General features: G+C 34.0%; 2 protein-coding genes across 2 annotated transcripts; both read right to left on the reverse strand.

The window, feature by feature from the left end:
• Positions 1 to 3848: 3848 nt before the first annotated feature.
• On the reverse strand, positions 3849 to 6028 carry LOC124295010. Its single transcript, XM_046742951.1, has 2 exons — positions 5553 to 6028; positions 3849 to 5433 (listed from the first exon to the last, which is right to left on the reverse strand). Exons 1-2 carry the CDS (start codon positions 5886 to 5888, stop codon positions 5407 to 5409), a joined length of 363 nt encoding a protein of 120 aa, XP_046598907.1. The 5' UTR covers positions 5889 to 6028; the 3' UTR covers positions 3849 to 5406.
• Positions 6029 to 8555: 2527 nt separating this feature from the next.
• LOC124295011 lies at positions 8556 to 10735 on the reverse strand. The gene is made up of 2 exons (XM_046742952.1): positions 10260 to 10735; positions 8556 to 10140 (listed from the first exon to the last, which is right to left on the reverse strand). Exons 1-2 carry the CDS (start codon positions 10593 to 10595, stop codon positions 10114 to 10116), a joined length of 363 nt encoding a protein of 120 aa, XP_046598908.1. The 5' UTR covers positions 10596 to 10735; the 3' UTR covers positions 8556 to 10113.
• Between the last annotated feature and the right edge of the window lie 1911 nt (positions 10736 to 12646).

Below are 12646 nucleotides of genomic sequence, written 5' to 3' on the forward strand. Positions count from 1 at the left end.
ATGAAAAGAAATGTGCAAGGCGTCAATAATTTGTCGTCTTTTTATCACTCTCCTCGACTAAATTTTTATTTTTTTTTCTTCATTCACTGTAAATCGACGAAATTTCGTTTCACCCTGAATTTACTTGATTTACCGATAACTGTACATTATGTACTGCCTCTATTTGACGAAAGAATGATTGTACATACATAGAAGTATGTATACATAGATCCTATCGGCCTTCAGCTGAGAATACAGCTGGCATTTTTAATTAAGTCTTTCAGAGTCCCCTTTTTGAGCAGGGTCTCCGTTCTATAAGATTCGCATTGTGCCGCGGTGAACCACGTGGCACAATCTATAAAGGAAACCTGAGGGTAGAGGTTCGAGTAGTTTTATGATTAAATTTTTCGTTTTTCTAAATTCTCTCCTTATTTTTTCCAAGCTTTTTCTTTTTTTCGCTTATTTTTCCGCAAGCTGTAAATAAACCTGCGTGTCAAGTGCAGCATACTGTATAAATATACCGAGGATTAATTACTGCACACACATTCACAAAAACGACAAGTTCAAGTCGCGCTTATCCGCACAAATATGACAAGCTTCGTAATATCCATTGCAATTTTCAATTAGACTTTGATTTTCCTTGAAAAAGAAAAAAAAAAAAACACGCGGTTAAATGTAATTACGAATCTCTCGCAACCGGTTGCAACAATGCGAAGAGCAAACGTTGACTCTGCGATTATCCGTACCCAACTACACAAGCTTAAATTGTCAAATATTTGTCCATCTTGGGTGTATTTACAAATGGAATTACAACAGTTAAAGTTAATAACAATTGAAAACACATTGCGAGTAAAAGTTTTCGCCTCCATCCTTTAACATCTACATATATACCGCATTGTTTGACTGAGCAAACAGGCAAAAACTGCACATTCGGGTTTCCGGCCGGGGTGACTTTTTGGGGAAGGTAAAGCTTCGCTGACTGGCTTTGTACCTGTCGGCTGTTATACAGGAGAATGTAGGTTATTGGGCTCGCAAGAAAGCGGCGGCGGCGGCGGCGGCGGCGGCGGCGGTGAATATCGCTGATGATGCCATCTTGAAGTGCCTCCTCTGGCATCTCGTTCAACCCTTACCCTCCCCCCCCCGCCCCCTTCATCCCTCACCTCGGCGTCCTTCCCTCCGCCCCGTCCGACTACAGCCATTCTCTCCTACTTCCTCGCCTTGACATCCTCCTGACTTCTGCCGGCCGTTTTCATCCGAGGTTGCGAGACTATTCCGGACGGTTAAGGTGTAATCTTAAATCTCGAGTCTCGCCAGACCGCCGTACTCTATAATCGTTGATCAATCACTCTCGATATACATGTAACGGTTTTTTTTTTTTTTTTTTTTTTGAGGTTCAACCGATACGTTTTGATTTTATGTTATATTAGAAATCTAGATATATTCAATAAACAAAATACATTAAATCAGGAGGAAACAATGTAGAACACAGATTTATTGAGTTTTGGTATAACCTTTTAAAAGAACAGGCAATCATAGAAAATCTCATTCACTCTTTCATTCACACGTTAAAATTACTCAACGCGATTACCGACGTTTTGTATATAATTATTCAGGTAAAATTTTTGTACCATATTAACGAAAGACTGGCTCTCTTTTCCTTTATGCTTCAAATTTAAAAATGATTCTAGTGAAAGAATGAATCTACTGACAAAGGACTCTAAATTATGGTGAGATTACAATAAAGTTAACAGACGAAGATATAAAATACTGACTTAAGAAGGCTATTACAGATTTGTGGCACAATCCACCTACAAATCAGTAATGAAAAGATGACTTAGCTCGGAATATCTCTGATGAAGAGAGGTGGCCTAACGGCTCCGTAGATGATCATGGATGTTGAAGTTCTTTGATATTCCTTTTATAGAATCGGTCTTCACCGATTATACTGCGTGGTCGTTCGTCGATCAGATATTTGGATTTGTTCTTTAGGCTCACAGGCTCCGAAAGATTGGGATTGCGTTGGGTTACACTTCTTGTATGAATCGTCGTCTCAATTTTTTTTTTTTTTTTTTTTTTTTTTTTTACTTGTTTTGTTTTCCCAAATGTTAACGAAATTATAAGAATGTGAATATGACAGGACTAGACTTTATATCGACCGTTCGCTTCGACCCCGGCTCGCAGAGAGAGAGAGTTACACTTATTTCACCGGATAGGTGATCTTGACCGACGTGACACCTAGAGTTAAGCGTTTGCCCTTTATTTTGAAACGTTGTATGTGCTTAAGGCGCGTACATACGAATTACTTTATATTCTATGTGACTCGCATGTAATATCGTTACATCACCCCCCCCATTTTCGAGATTGTTGTGAGAACGAAAATATCGAAAATTACTCGTTATCCTATATTTGCAGTAAAATCTAAAAACCTCTCTTTAAATTACTTCTTACTTATCAATCATTCAATCCATTCATCCTTCATCATTCATCATTAAAATTATCATTTTAAAATCTAATCACATTTTCTTTTAGCAAACATTTTGTTTAACTGGACTTACATCTAAAAAATTCTATAATCTATGCATGTTGGACTTATTAGAACATTTGAAGGATTCATGACGAGTTTTTCGTGAATTTTCATTACAAAAAATTATCTGTTATTTAGCACTTGGATTTGTGGGCTGATAATATTTGCGTAAACTCACACGATTGAAAGTTCCCAAGTTTTTGTTTTTATTTTTTGTATCTATTAAATTATATGCATTTTCATTAACTTTTTTGTTTATTTTGTACGGACCTTTAAACAAATGGAAGAATTTGTGTGTTAATTTATCGATAGCGGAGGATGGATATGGTACACGTAGTCAGAAAGGAGGTAAATTCATTACCTAATGCCATATTTAGGGCACGTATGAATCCACTTCCTGCCGTCTTGAGACCAAATGGAATTCTGCAAAAGTGGTATAAAGTGCCACCGTGTAAAAAAGCTGTATATTGACGTGAATTTCTCTCTAGCGGGATTTGCCAATATCCATGTGTTAGATCAGTAGATGTCATGTATTTTACACCATGATATTTTCTTAATAATTCATTTATTGGTGGTGGACATTCGTTATCAGACTCAATTATGTCATTTATATATCTGGCATCTAAACATAACCTCACTCCATTCTCCCTCTTTTGTACTATTCGCAATGGATTGCAGTATTGACTATTTGATCTTTCTATAATTCCTGCTTGAAGCATTTTCTTTATCTCTGCATCTACTGCTTCTCTAAGTTTAAATGGTACCGGGTATGATTTTTTAACGACTGGCTTGTCTTTTAGTAATTTGATAGAGTGTTCATAAATGTTTGTACATCCGGCTTTCTCTGAAAATAGTTTTTCATATTTAATTAGCAATTTTTCCAGCTCAACTTTTTGCTCTTCACTTGTACCCATAAGATTATTCGCGATCGACCGGACAGATTCGAAAAAGTTTTGATCATTTGTTTGAGATCTTGTTACTTGAATTTGTTCTATTAAAATTGATTCGATATTTTCATCCAATTTATCTTTAAAAAAATTGTGATCTTCCGATTCTACTGTTTTCTGGCAAACTAAATTCTTTTTGTAAAAATTATGGTCTTGTGATTCTATTGTTTCTGCGTTATTTTGTTCATGTTCGTTTACATTTTGAAATACAGATTCATTACATTTTATATTATTTTTTACACACATCAAATTTAGATTTTCTAATTCATTATTTCTCGGATTATCTCTTTGATCTACCGATGCAATTTTATCAAATTCACTTATTGCTACACATATATTTTCCTTATCTACTAAAATATTTTTATCAATTTCATCATTTTCTACAACGATATATTTTAAATTTATTTCTGTTTCTTCATCAATTTTATTCTCTTCTACACAATCAGATTCATTGTCAATTTGCATCACATTTTCATGTGTTTCTGACATTTTATCATCATTATCACATTCAGGATCTTTAGTTGTGATATTTTCAAAAACTGTTTTTATATCTTCATCATCATTTTTATTTTCTTCATTATTATTCTCTTTCTTTGAATTCTTTTTAAATATTTCTTTACCTATTTTTTCATGTTCTTTTTCTGAATCTTCAGTTCTTAAAATTTTGATATATATTTTCGCGTTTTGTGCAAATGAGCTCAACCTTTCCGCAGGTTCCCGGTCGTATGAGAAAAGTGGTGGAGCTATTACTTTACCTTTAATACTAATTGTTTTCTGACCGTAATCTAAAACTACTTTATTAATATCAAGCCAATCGTTACCAAAAATCACACTACTAGACAGATGCGGTATAATTAAAAAAGCTGTTGTGATTTTCTGCGATCCCATATGAACATCAACCAAAATTTGTCGCTTAACCGCTGTGGGCTTTTTCCCAATTGCTGGTAAAACTACTACATTTGTAACTGGTAGTTCATTTAAACTATGATTACCTTTGAGAGATTTATATACTTTTTCAGACATACATGTTACTTGGCTTCCTGAATCAAATAAAGCTACCATTCGATAATTTAACACATTTATTACTACATTTGGACCCTTCGATAAGTTTTGTTTTACTCTTTCAATTTTTTCTTCAGCATTACCAATTTCGTGCATTAAGTCCTCAACTAAATTTGCATAATCCCAACTCGATGTCGGACTTATACACATCGAGCTGTTTATTAGTTTAAATTTCTATTTGGACTGGTTTGTAAATTATTGGTGTTAGTTTGCATTTGAGTTTGTAATGACTGTATCTGATTATTGGTTCCTGAGAAATAAGGTGGTGGATAATTGACGTTTGGTAAATTCATTTGGTTGCTTGTTGATGCTTGAACTTGCGGTTGATATTGCCATGGTGATAAGTTTGTACCAAATTGAGGATTTTGATAAAAGTTGTTTGCAGCATTTGGATAATTTTGTTGCCTACTTGTATTATTTATCTGTTGCTGTTGTTTATGTTGAATTTGCATGTTGTTTACATTATTCACTTGATTGTTGTTACTTTGATTTTGATATTTGTGTTTATTATTGTTTCTTTCTTCATAATTTACATCTAATTGCGATAAAGCTTGTTCTATTATTTTTGTATCCGCCATATTCACAGTTGCTAGAGTATCACGAATTTTATATGGTAATTGTTGGATAATGGTATAGTTTATTTCGAACTGGTCTAGTTTCGGTAATAGGTATTTTGCTTCCTTAAGCTGTTTAAAAAAATATGTTTGAAGTGAACCATCCTGTTGATTATACCTTCTTGAACTCCACTTTGTTTTGACTTTAACTTGGATTGGAATGGAATAAAATTTATTTTTAAAGGCTTCTTTAAAATCATTATACGTGTTGATAGTTTCTTTACTCGCTTCCCACCATATTTTTGCTCTACCTGATAATTTACTTTCGACTATCGACAATTTACACTCTTCCTTCACACATTTTAACCTGAAATAATTTTCCAAATTTTCCAAATATTCAATAGGATTTATAACTTCTTCATCTGTAAACTCGGGAGCTTTGGCATCAATGTGACTTCGTTGCAAACTTACTATTAACTCACTCACCGATATTTGATCGTTATTGGTAACTGGTTGTTGAACTGGATTCTGTATCTGTTGAAGAGCCTGTCTTTGTTGTTCGTTCTGGAGCTTCAACAATGCGACTTCGTTTGCCAGCTGTGCGTTAGTTGCTTGTTGTGCCTGTAGCTGTTCAATCGCATTTCGTAAACCCGCGAAACTCGCCATTTCCTCCTTCAAACGCTCCAGTTCTCCCTCCATCTCGCTTGTATTATTTCGTATTTGACTATTGCCTGCTTTTGATATGTCAGGTTCTGACCTCCTTGGTTTATTTGTGATCCTTGACCTAGTTTTAACAGGTGTTCTTTTAATCGTTGGTGCCATGTACTTTTGAAATTCTTATATTTCTATTTATCGCGTAATATATGTTTCTTACAATTACTACCTAAGGTCAATCATACAAACATTCAACGACGAAGTTTCAAATTTAATCCTATGTTTACTTTCTTTATGTCTAAACTTTATGTTCGGGCGCCATTTTGCAACGGTTTTTTTTTTTTTTTTTTTTTTGAGGTTCAACCGATACGTTTTGATTTTATGTTATATTAGAAATCTAGATATATTCAATAAACAAAATACATTAAATCAGGAGGAAACAATGTAGAACACAGATTTATTGAGTTTTGGTATAACCTTTTAAAAGAACAGGCAATCATAGAAAATCTCATTCACTCTTTCATTCACACGTTAAAATTACTCAACGCGATTACCGACGTTTTGTATATAATTATTCAGGTAAAATTTTTGTACCATATTAACGAAAGACTGGCTCTCTTTTCCTTTATGCTTCAAATTTAAAAATGATTCTAGTGAAAGAATGAATCTACTGACAAAGGACTCTAAATTATGGTGAGATTACAATAAAGTTAACAGACGAAGATATAAAATACTGACTTAAGAAGGCTATTACAGATTTGTGGCACAATCCACCTACAAATCAGTAATGAAAAGATGACTTAGCTCGGAATATCTCTGATGAAGAGAGGTGGCCTAACGGCTCCGTAGATGATCATGGATGTTGAAGTTCTTTGATATTCCTTTTATAGAATCGGTCTTCACCGATTATACTGCGTGGTCGTTCGTCGATCAGATATTTGGATTTGTTCTTTAGGCTCACAGGCTCCGAAAGATTGGGATTGCGTTGGGTTACACTTCTTGTATGAATCGTCGTCTCAATTTTTTTTTTTTTTTTTTTTTTTTTTTTTACTTGTTTTGTTTTCCCAAATGTTAACGAAATTATAAGAATGTGAATATGACAGGACTAGACTTTATATCGACCGTTCGCTTCGACCCCGGCTCGCAGAGAGAGAGAGTTACACTTATTTCACCGGATAGGTGATCTTGACCGACGTGACACCTAGAGTTAAGCGTTTGCCCTTTATTTTGAAACGTTGTATGTGCTTAAGGCGCGTACATACGAATTACTTTATATTCTATGTGACTCGCATGTAATATCGTTACATCACCCCCCCCATTTTCGAGATTGTTGTGAGAACGAAAATATCGAAAATTACTCGTTATCCTATATTTGCAGTAAAATCTAAAAACCTCTCTTTAAATTACTTCTTACTTATCAATCATTCAATCCATTCATCCTTCATCATTCATCATTAAAATTATCATTTTAAAATCTAATCACATTTTCTTTTAGCAAACATTTTGTTTAACTGGACTTACATCTAAAAAATTCTATAATCTATGCATGTTGGACTTATTAGAACATTTGAAGGATTCATGACGAGTTTTTCGTGAATTTTCATTACAAAAAATTATCTGTTATTTAGCACTTGGATTTGTGGGCTGATAATATTTGCGTAAACTCACACGATTGAAAGTTCCCAAGTTTTTGTTTTTATTTTTTGTATCTATTAAATTATATGCATTTTCATTAACTTTTTTGTTTATTTTGTACGGACCTTTAAACAAATGGAAGAATTTGTGTGTTAATTTATCGATAGCGGAGGATGGATATGGTACACGTAGTCAGAAAGGAGGTAAATTCATTACCTAATGCCATATTTAGGGCACGTATGAATCCACTTCCTGCCGTCTTGAGACCAAATGGAATTCTGCAAAAGTGGTATAAAGTGCCACCGTGTAAAAAAGCTGTATATTGACGTGAATTTCTCTCTAGCGGGATTTGCCAATATCCATGTGTTAGATCAGTAGATGTCATGTATTTTACACCATGATATTTTCTTAATAATTCATTTATTGGTGGTGGACATTCGTTATCAGACTCAATTATGTCATTTATATATCTGGCATCTAAACATAACCTCACTCCATTCTCCCTCTTTTGTACTATTCGCAATGGATTGCAGTATTGACTATTTGATCTTTCTATAATTCCTGCTTGAAGCATTTTCTTTATCTCTGCATCTACTGCTTCTCTAAGTTTAAATGGTACCGGGTATGATTTTTTAACGACTGGCTTGTCTTTTAGTAATTTGATAGAGTGTTCATAAATGTTTGTACATCCGGCTTTCTCTGAAAATAGTTTTTCATATTTAATTAGCAATTTTTCCAGCTCAACTTTTTGCTCTTCACTTGTACCCATAAGATTATTCGCGATCGACCGGACAGATTCGAAAAAGTTTTGATCATTTGTTTGAGATCTTGTTACTTGAATTTGTTCTATTAAAATTGATTCGATATTTTCATCCAATTTATCTTTAAAAAAATTGTGATCTTCCGATTCTACTGTTTTCTGGCAAACTAAATTCTTTTTGTAAAAATTATGGTCTTGTGATTCTATTGTTTCTGCGTTATTTTGTTCATGTTCGTTTACATTTTGAAATACAGATTCATTACATTTTATATTATTTTTTACACACATCAAATTTAGATTTTCTAATTCATTATTTCTCGGATTATCTCTTTGATCTACCGATGCAATTTTATCAAATTCACTTATTGCTACACATATATTTTCCTTATCTACTAAAATATTTTTATCAATTTCATCATTTTCTACAACGATATATTTTAAATTTATTTCTGTTTCTTCATCAATTTTATTCTCTTCTACACAATCAGATTCATTGTCAATTTGCATCACATTTTCATGTGTTTCTGACATTTTATCATCATTATCACATTCAGGATCTTTAGTTGTGATATTTTCAAAAACTGTTTTTATATCTTCATCATCATTTTTATTTTCTTCATTATTATTCTCTTTCTTTGAATTCTTTTTAAATATTTCTTTACCTATTTTTTCATGTTCTTTTTCTGAATCTTCAGTTCTTAAAATTTTGATATATATTTTCGCGTTTTGTGCAAATGAGCTCAACCTTTCCGCAGGTTCCCGGTCGTATGAGAAAAGTGGTGGAGCTATTACTTTACCTTTAATACTAATTGTTTTCTGACCGTAATCTAAAACTACTTTATTAATATCAAGCCAATCGTTACCAAAAATCACACTACTAGACAGATGCGGTATAATTAAAAAAGCTGTTGTGATTTTCTGCGATCCCATATGAACATCAACCAAAATTTGTCGCTTAACCGCTGTGGGCTTTTTCCCAATTGCTGGTAAAACTACTACATTTGTAACTGGTAGTTCATTTAAACTATGATTACCTTTGAGAGATTTATATACTTTTTCAGACATACATGTTACTTGGCTTCCTGAATCAAATAAAGCTACCATTCGATAATTTAACACATTTATTACTACATTTGGACCCTTCGATAAGTTTTGTTTTACTCTTTCAATTTTTTCTTCAGCATTACCAATTTCGTGCATTAAGTCCTCAACTAAATTTGCATAATCCCAACTCGATGTCGGACTTATACACATCGAGCTGTTTATTAGTTTAAATTTCTATTTGGACTGGTTTGTAAATTATTGGTGTTAGTTTGCATTTGAGTTTGTAATGACTGTATCTGATTATTGGTTCCTGAGAAATAAGGTGGTGGATAATTGACGTTTGGTAAATTCATTTGGTTGCTTGTTGATGCTTGAACTTGCGGTTGATATTGCCATGGTGATAAGTTTGTACCAAATTGAGGATTTTGATAAAAGTTGTTTGCAGCATTTGGATAATTTTGTTGCCTACTTGTATTATTTATCTGTTGCTGTTGTTTATGTTGAATTTGCATGTTGTTTACATTATTCACTTGATTGTTGTTACTTTGATTTTGATATTTGTGTTTATTATTGTTTCTTTCTTCATAATTTACATCTAATTGCGATAAAGCTTGTTCTATTATTTTTGTATCCGCCATATTCACAGTTGCTAGAGTATCACGAATTTTATATGGTAATTGTTGGATAATGGTATAGTTTATTTCGAACTGGTCTAGTTTCGGTAATAGGTATTTTGCTTCCTTAAGCTGTTTAAAAAAATATGTTTGAAGTGAACCATCCTGTTGATTATACCTTCTTGAACTCCACTTTGTTTTGACTTTAACTTGGATTGGAATGGAATAAAATTTATTTTTAAAGGCTTCTTTAAAATCATTATACGTGTTGATAGTTTCTTTACTCGCTTCCCACCATATTTTTGCTCTACCTGATAATTTACTTTCGACTATCGACAATTTACACTCTTCCTTCACACATTTTAACCTGAAATAATTTTCCAAATTTTCCAAATATTCAATAGGATTTATAACTTCTTCATCTGTAAACTCGGGAGCTTTGGCATCAATGTGACTTCGTTGCAAACTTACTATTAACTCACTCACCGATATTTGATCGTTATTGGTAACTGGTTGTTGAACTGGATTCTGTATCTGTTGAAGAGCCTGTCTTTGTTGTTCGTTCTGGAGCTTCAACAATGCGACTTCGTTTGCCAGCTGTGCGTTAGTTGCTTGTTGTGCCTGTAGCTGTTCAATCGCATTTCGTAAACCCGCGAAACTCGCCATTTCCTCCTTCAAACGCTCCAGTTCTCCCTCCATCTCGCTTGTATTATTTCGTATTTGACTATTGCCTGCTTTTGATATGTCAGGTTCTGACCTCCTTGGTTTATTTGTGATCCTTGACCTAGTTTTAACAGGTGTTCTTTTAATCGTTGGTGCCATGTACTTTTGAAATTCTTATATTTCTATTTATCGCGTAATATATGTTTCTTACAATTACTACCTAAGGTCAATCATACAAACATTCAACGACGAAGTTTCAAATTTAATCCTATGTTTACTTTCTTTATGTCTAAACTTTATGTTCGGGCGCCATTTTGCAACGGTTTTTTTTTTTTTTTTTTTTTTTGAGGTTCAACCGATACGTTTTGATTTTATGTTATATTAGAAATCTAGATATATTCAATAAACAAAATACATTAAATCAGGAGGAAACAATGTAGAACACAGATTTATTGAGTTTTGGTATAACCTTTTAAAAGAACAGGCAATCATAGAAAATCTCATTCACTCTTTCATTCACACGTTAAAATTACTCAACGCGATTACCGACGTTTTGTATATAATTATTCAGGTAAAATTTTTGTACCATATTAACGAAAGACTGGCTCTCTTTTCCTTTATGCTTCAAATTTAAAAATGATTCTAGTGAAAGAATGAATCTACTGACAAAGGACTCTAAATTATGGTGAGATTACAATAAAGTTAACAGACGAAGATATAAAATACTGACTTAAGAAGGCTATTACAGATTTGTGGCACAATCCACCTACAAATCAGTAATGAAAAGATGACTTAGCTCGGAATATCTCTGATGAAGAGAGGTGGCCTAACGGCTCCGTAGATGATCATGGATGTTGAAGTTCTTTGATATTCCTTTTATAGAATCGGTCTTCACCGATTATACTGCGTGGTCGTTCGTCGATCAGATATTTGGATTTGTTCTTTAGGCTCACAGGCTCCGAAAGATTGGGATTGCGTTGGGTTACACTTCTTGTATGAATCGTCGTCTCAATTTTTTTTTTTTTTTTTTTTTTTTTTTTTACTTGTTTTGTTTTCCCAAATGTTAACGAAATTATAAGAATGTGAATATGACAGGACTAGACTTTATATCGACCGTTCGCTTCGACCCCGGCTCGCAGAGAGAGAGAGTTACACTTATTTCACCGGATAGGTGATCTTGACCGACGTGACACCTAGAGTTAAGCGTTTGCCCTTTATTTTGAAACGTTGTATGTGCTTAAGGCGCGTACATACGAATTACTTTATATTCTATGTGACTCGCATGTAATATCGTTACATACATATAATGTATTATTCGATGCCAGGAAAGAAGTCCGTTGTCGAATAGGAGGAAACAGAGAGAAAAAAGAAAAAAGAAAAACTTTTCACAGGAATCGAATCTCGATATTTAAACTGTTTATATTATAAAATGAAAGGGACCGTTTTTTTTTTTTTTTTTTTTTTTTTTTTTTTATAGCAAGTGTCTTGCATGCAGTGTTCCAAAGTATTAGGGAAACTTTTACGTTCAAGAAGTATGAATTTTTTTCCCGGATCACAGAAACATTTTCGAACAGATATAACTTGACAAGTTTAGCTTTCAATTTTCAAATCTTTCTTTTATCACGTACTTGTTTGTAAACTTTTTTCATCCGATTGAGTTGGGAGGGTTAGGGAAAAAATTGATCGGTCGAGAGATGGTGTTCGAATTTTAAACCGACTTTACAGAATTGATGATAAACTTGAGAAGTGAAGTTTTCCATGCATTTACGATGATTTCGATTTAACCACCGCCTAGCTCAACAAGGGTGGAATATTGCCGGAGGCGCGTTACGTTCTGTCGCTGATGGCCGGAGTTCGCTTATTGTTTGGAAGGCGGTTATCATCCGGAGTGTGTGCATACGCGACTGTCTGGTAACGGGGAACGGATCCGGACTGCATAGTCAACAACATTCTGAAGCCTAGAGGAGTTGATAATCATCCCGGCGAAGGTGTGTGAGGCTTTCTCGAATCTGCACCAGAAACCAACTCCAACCTGGTAGAGATCAGGCGCCGGAAACAGAGGCGATATTCGCAAGTAGCGGTTCGCCTGCGAAATTCAGCCGCACAACACCTTCGGCTAATTTGATTCAACGTTTAGATTCCAGCTATCCTGTCACTTTCTCCCACACGATTTATAAAAATCAGACCGCAATTTCAAGAGCTTTCGGATG

This window comes from Neodiprion lecontei, chromosome 6 (genome assembly GCF_021901455.1).
Source record: "Neodiprion lecontei isolate iyNeoLeco1 chromosome 6, iyNeoLeco1.1, whole genome shotgun sequence".
Lineage (NCBI taxonomy): Eukaryota > Metazoa > Arthropoda > Insecta > Hymenoptera > Diprionidae > Neodiprion > Neodiprion lecontei.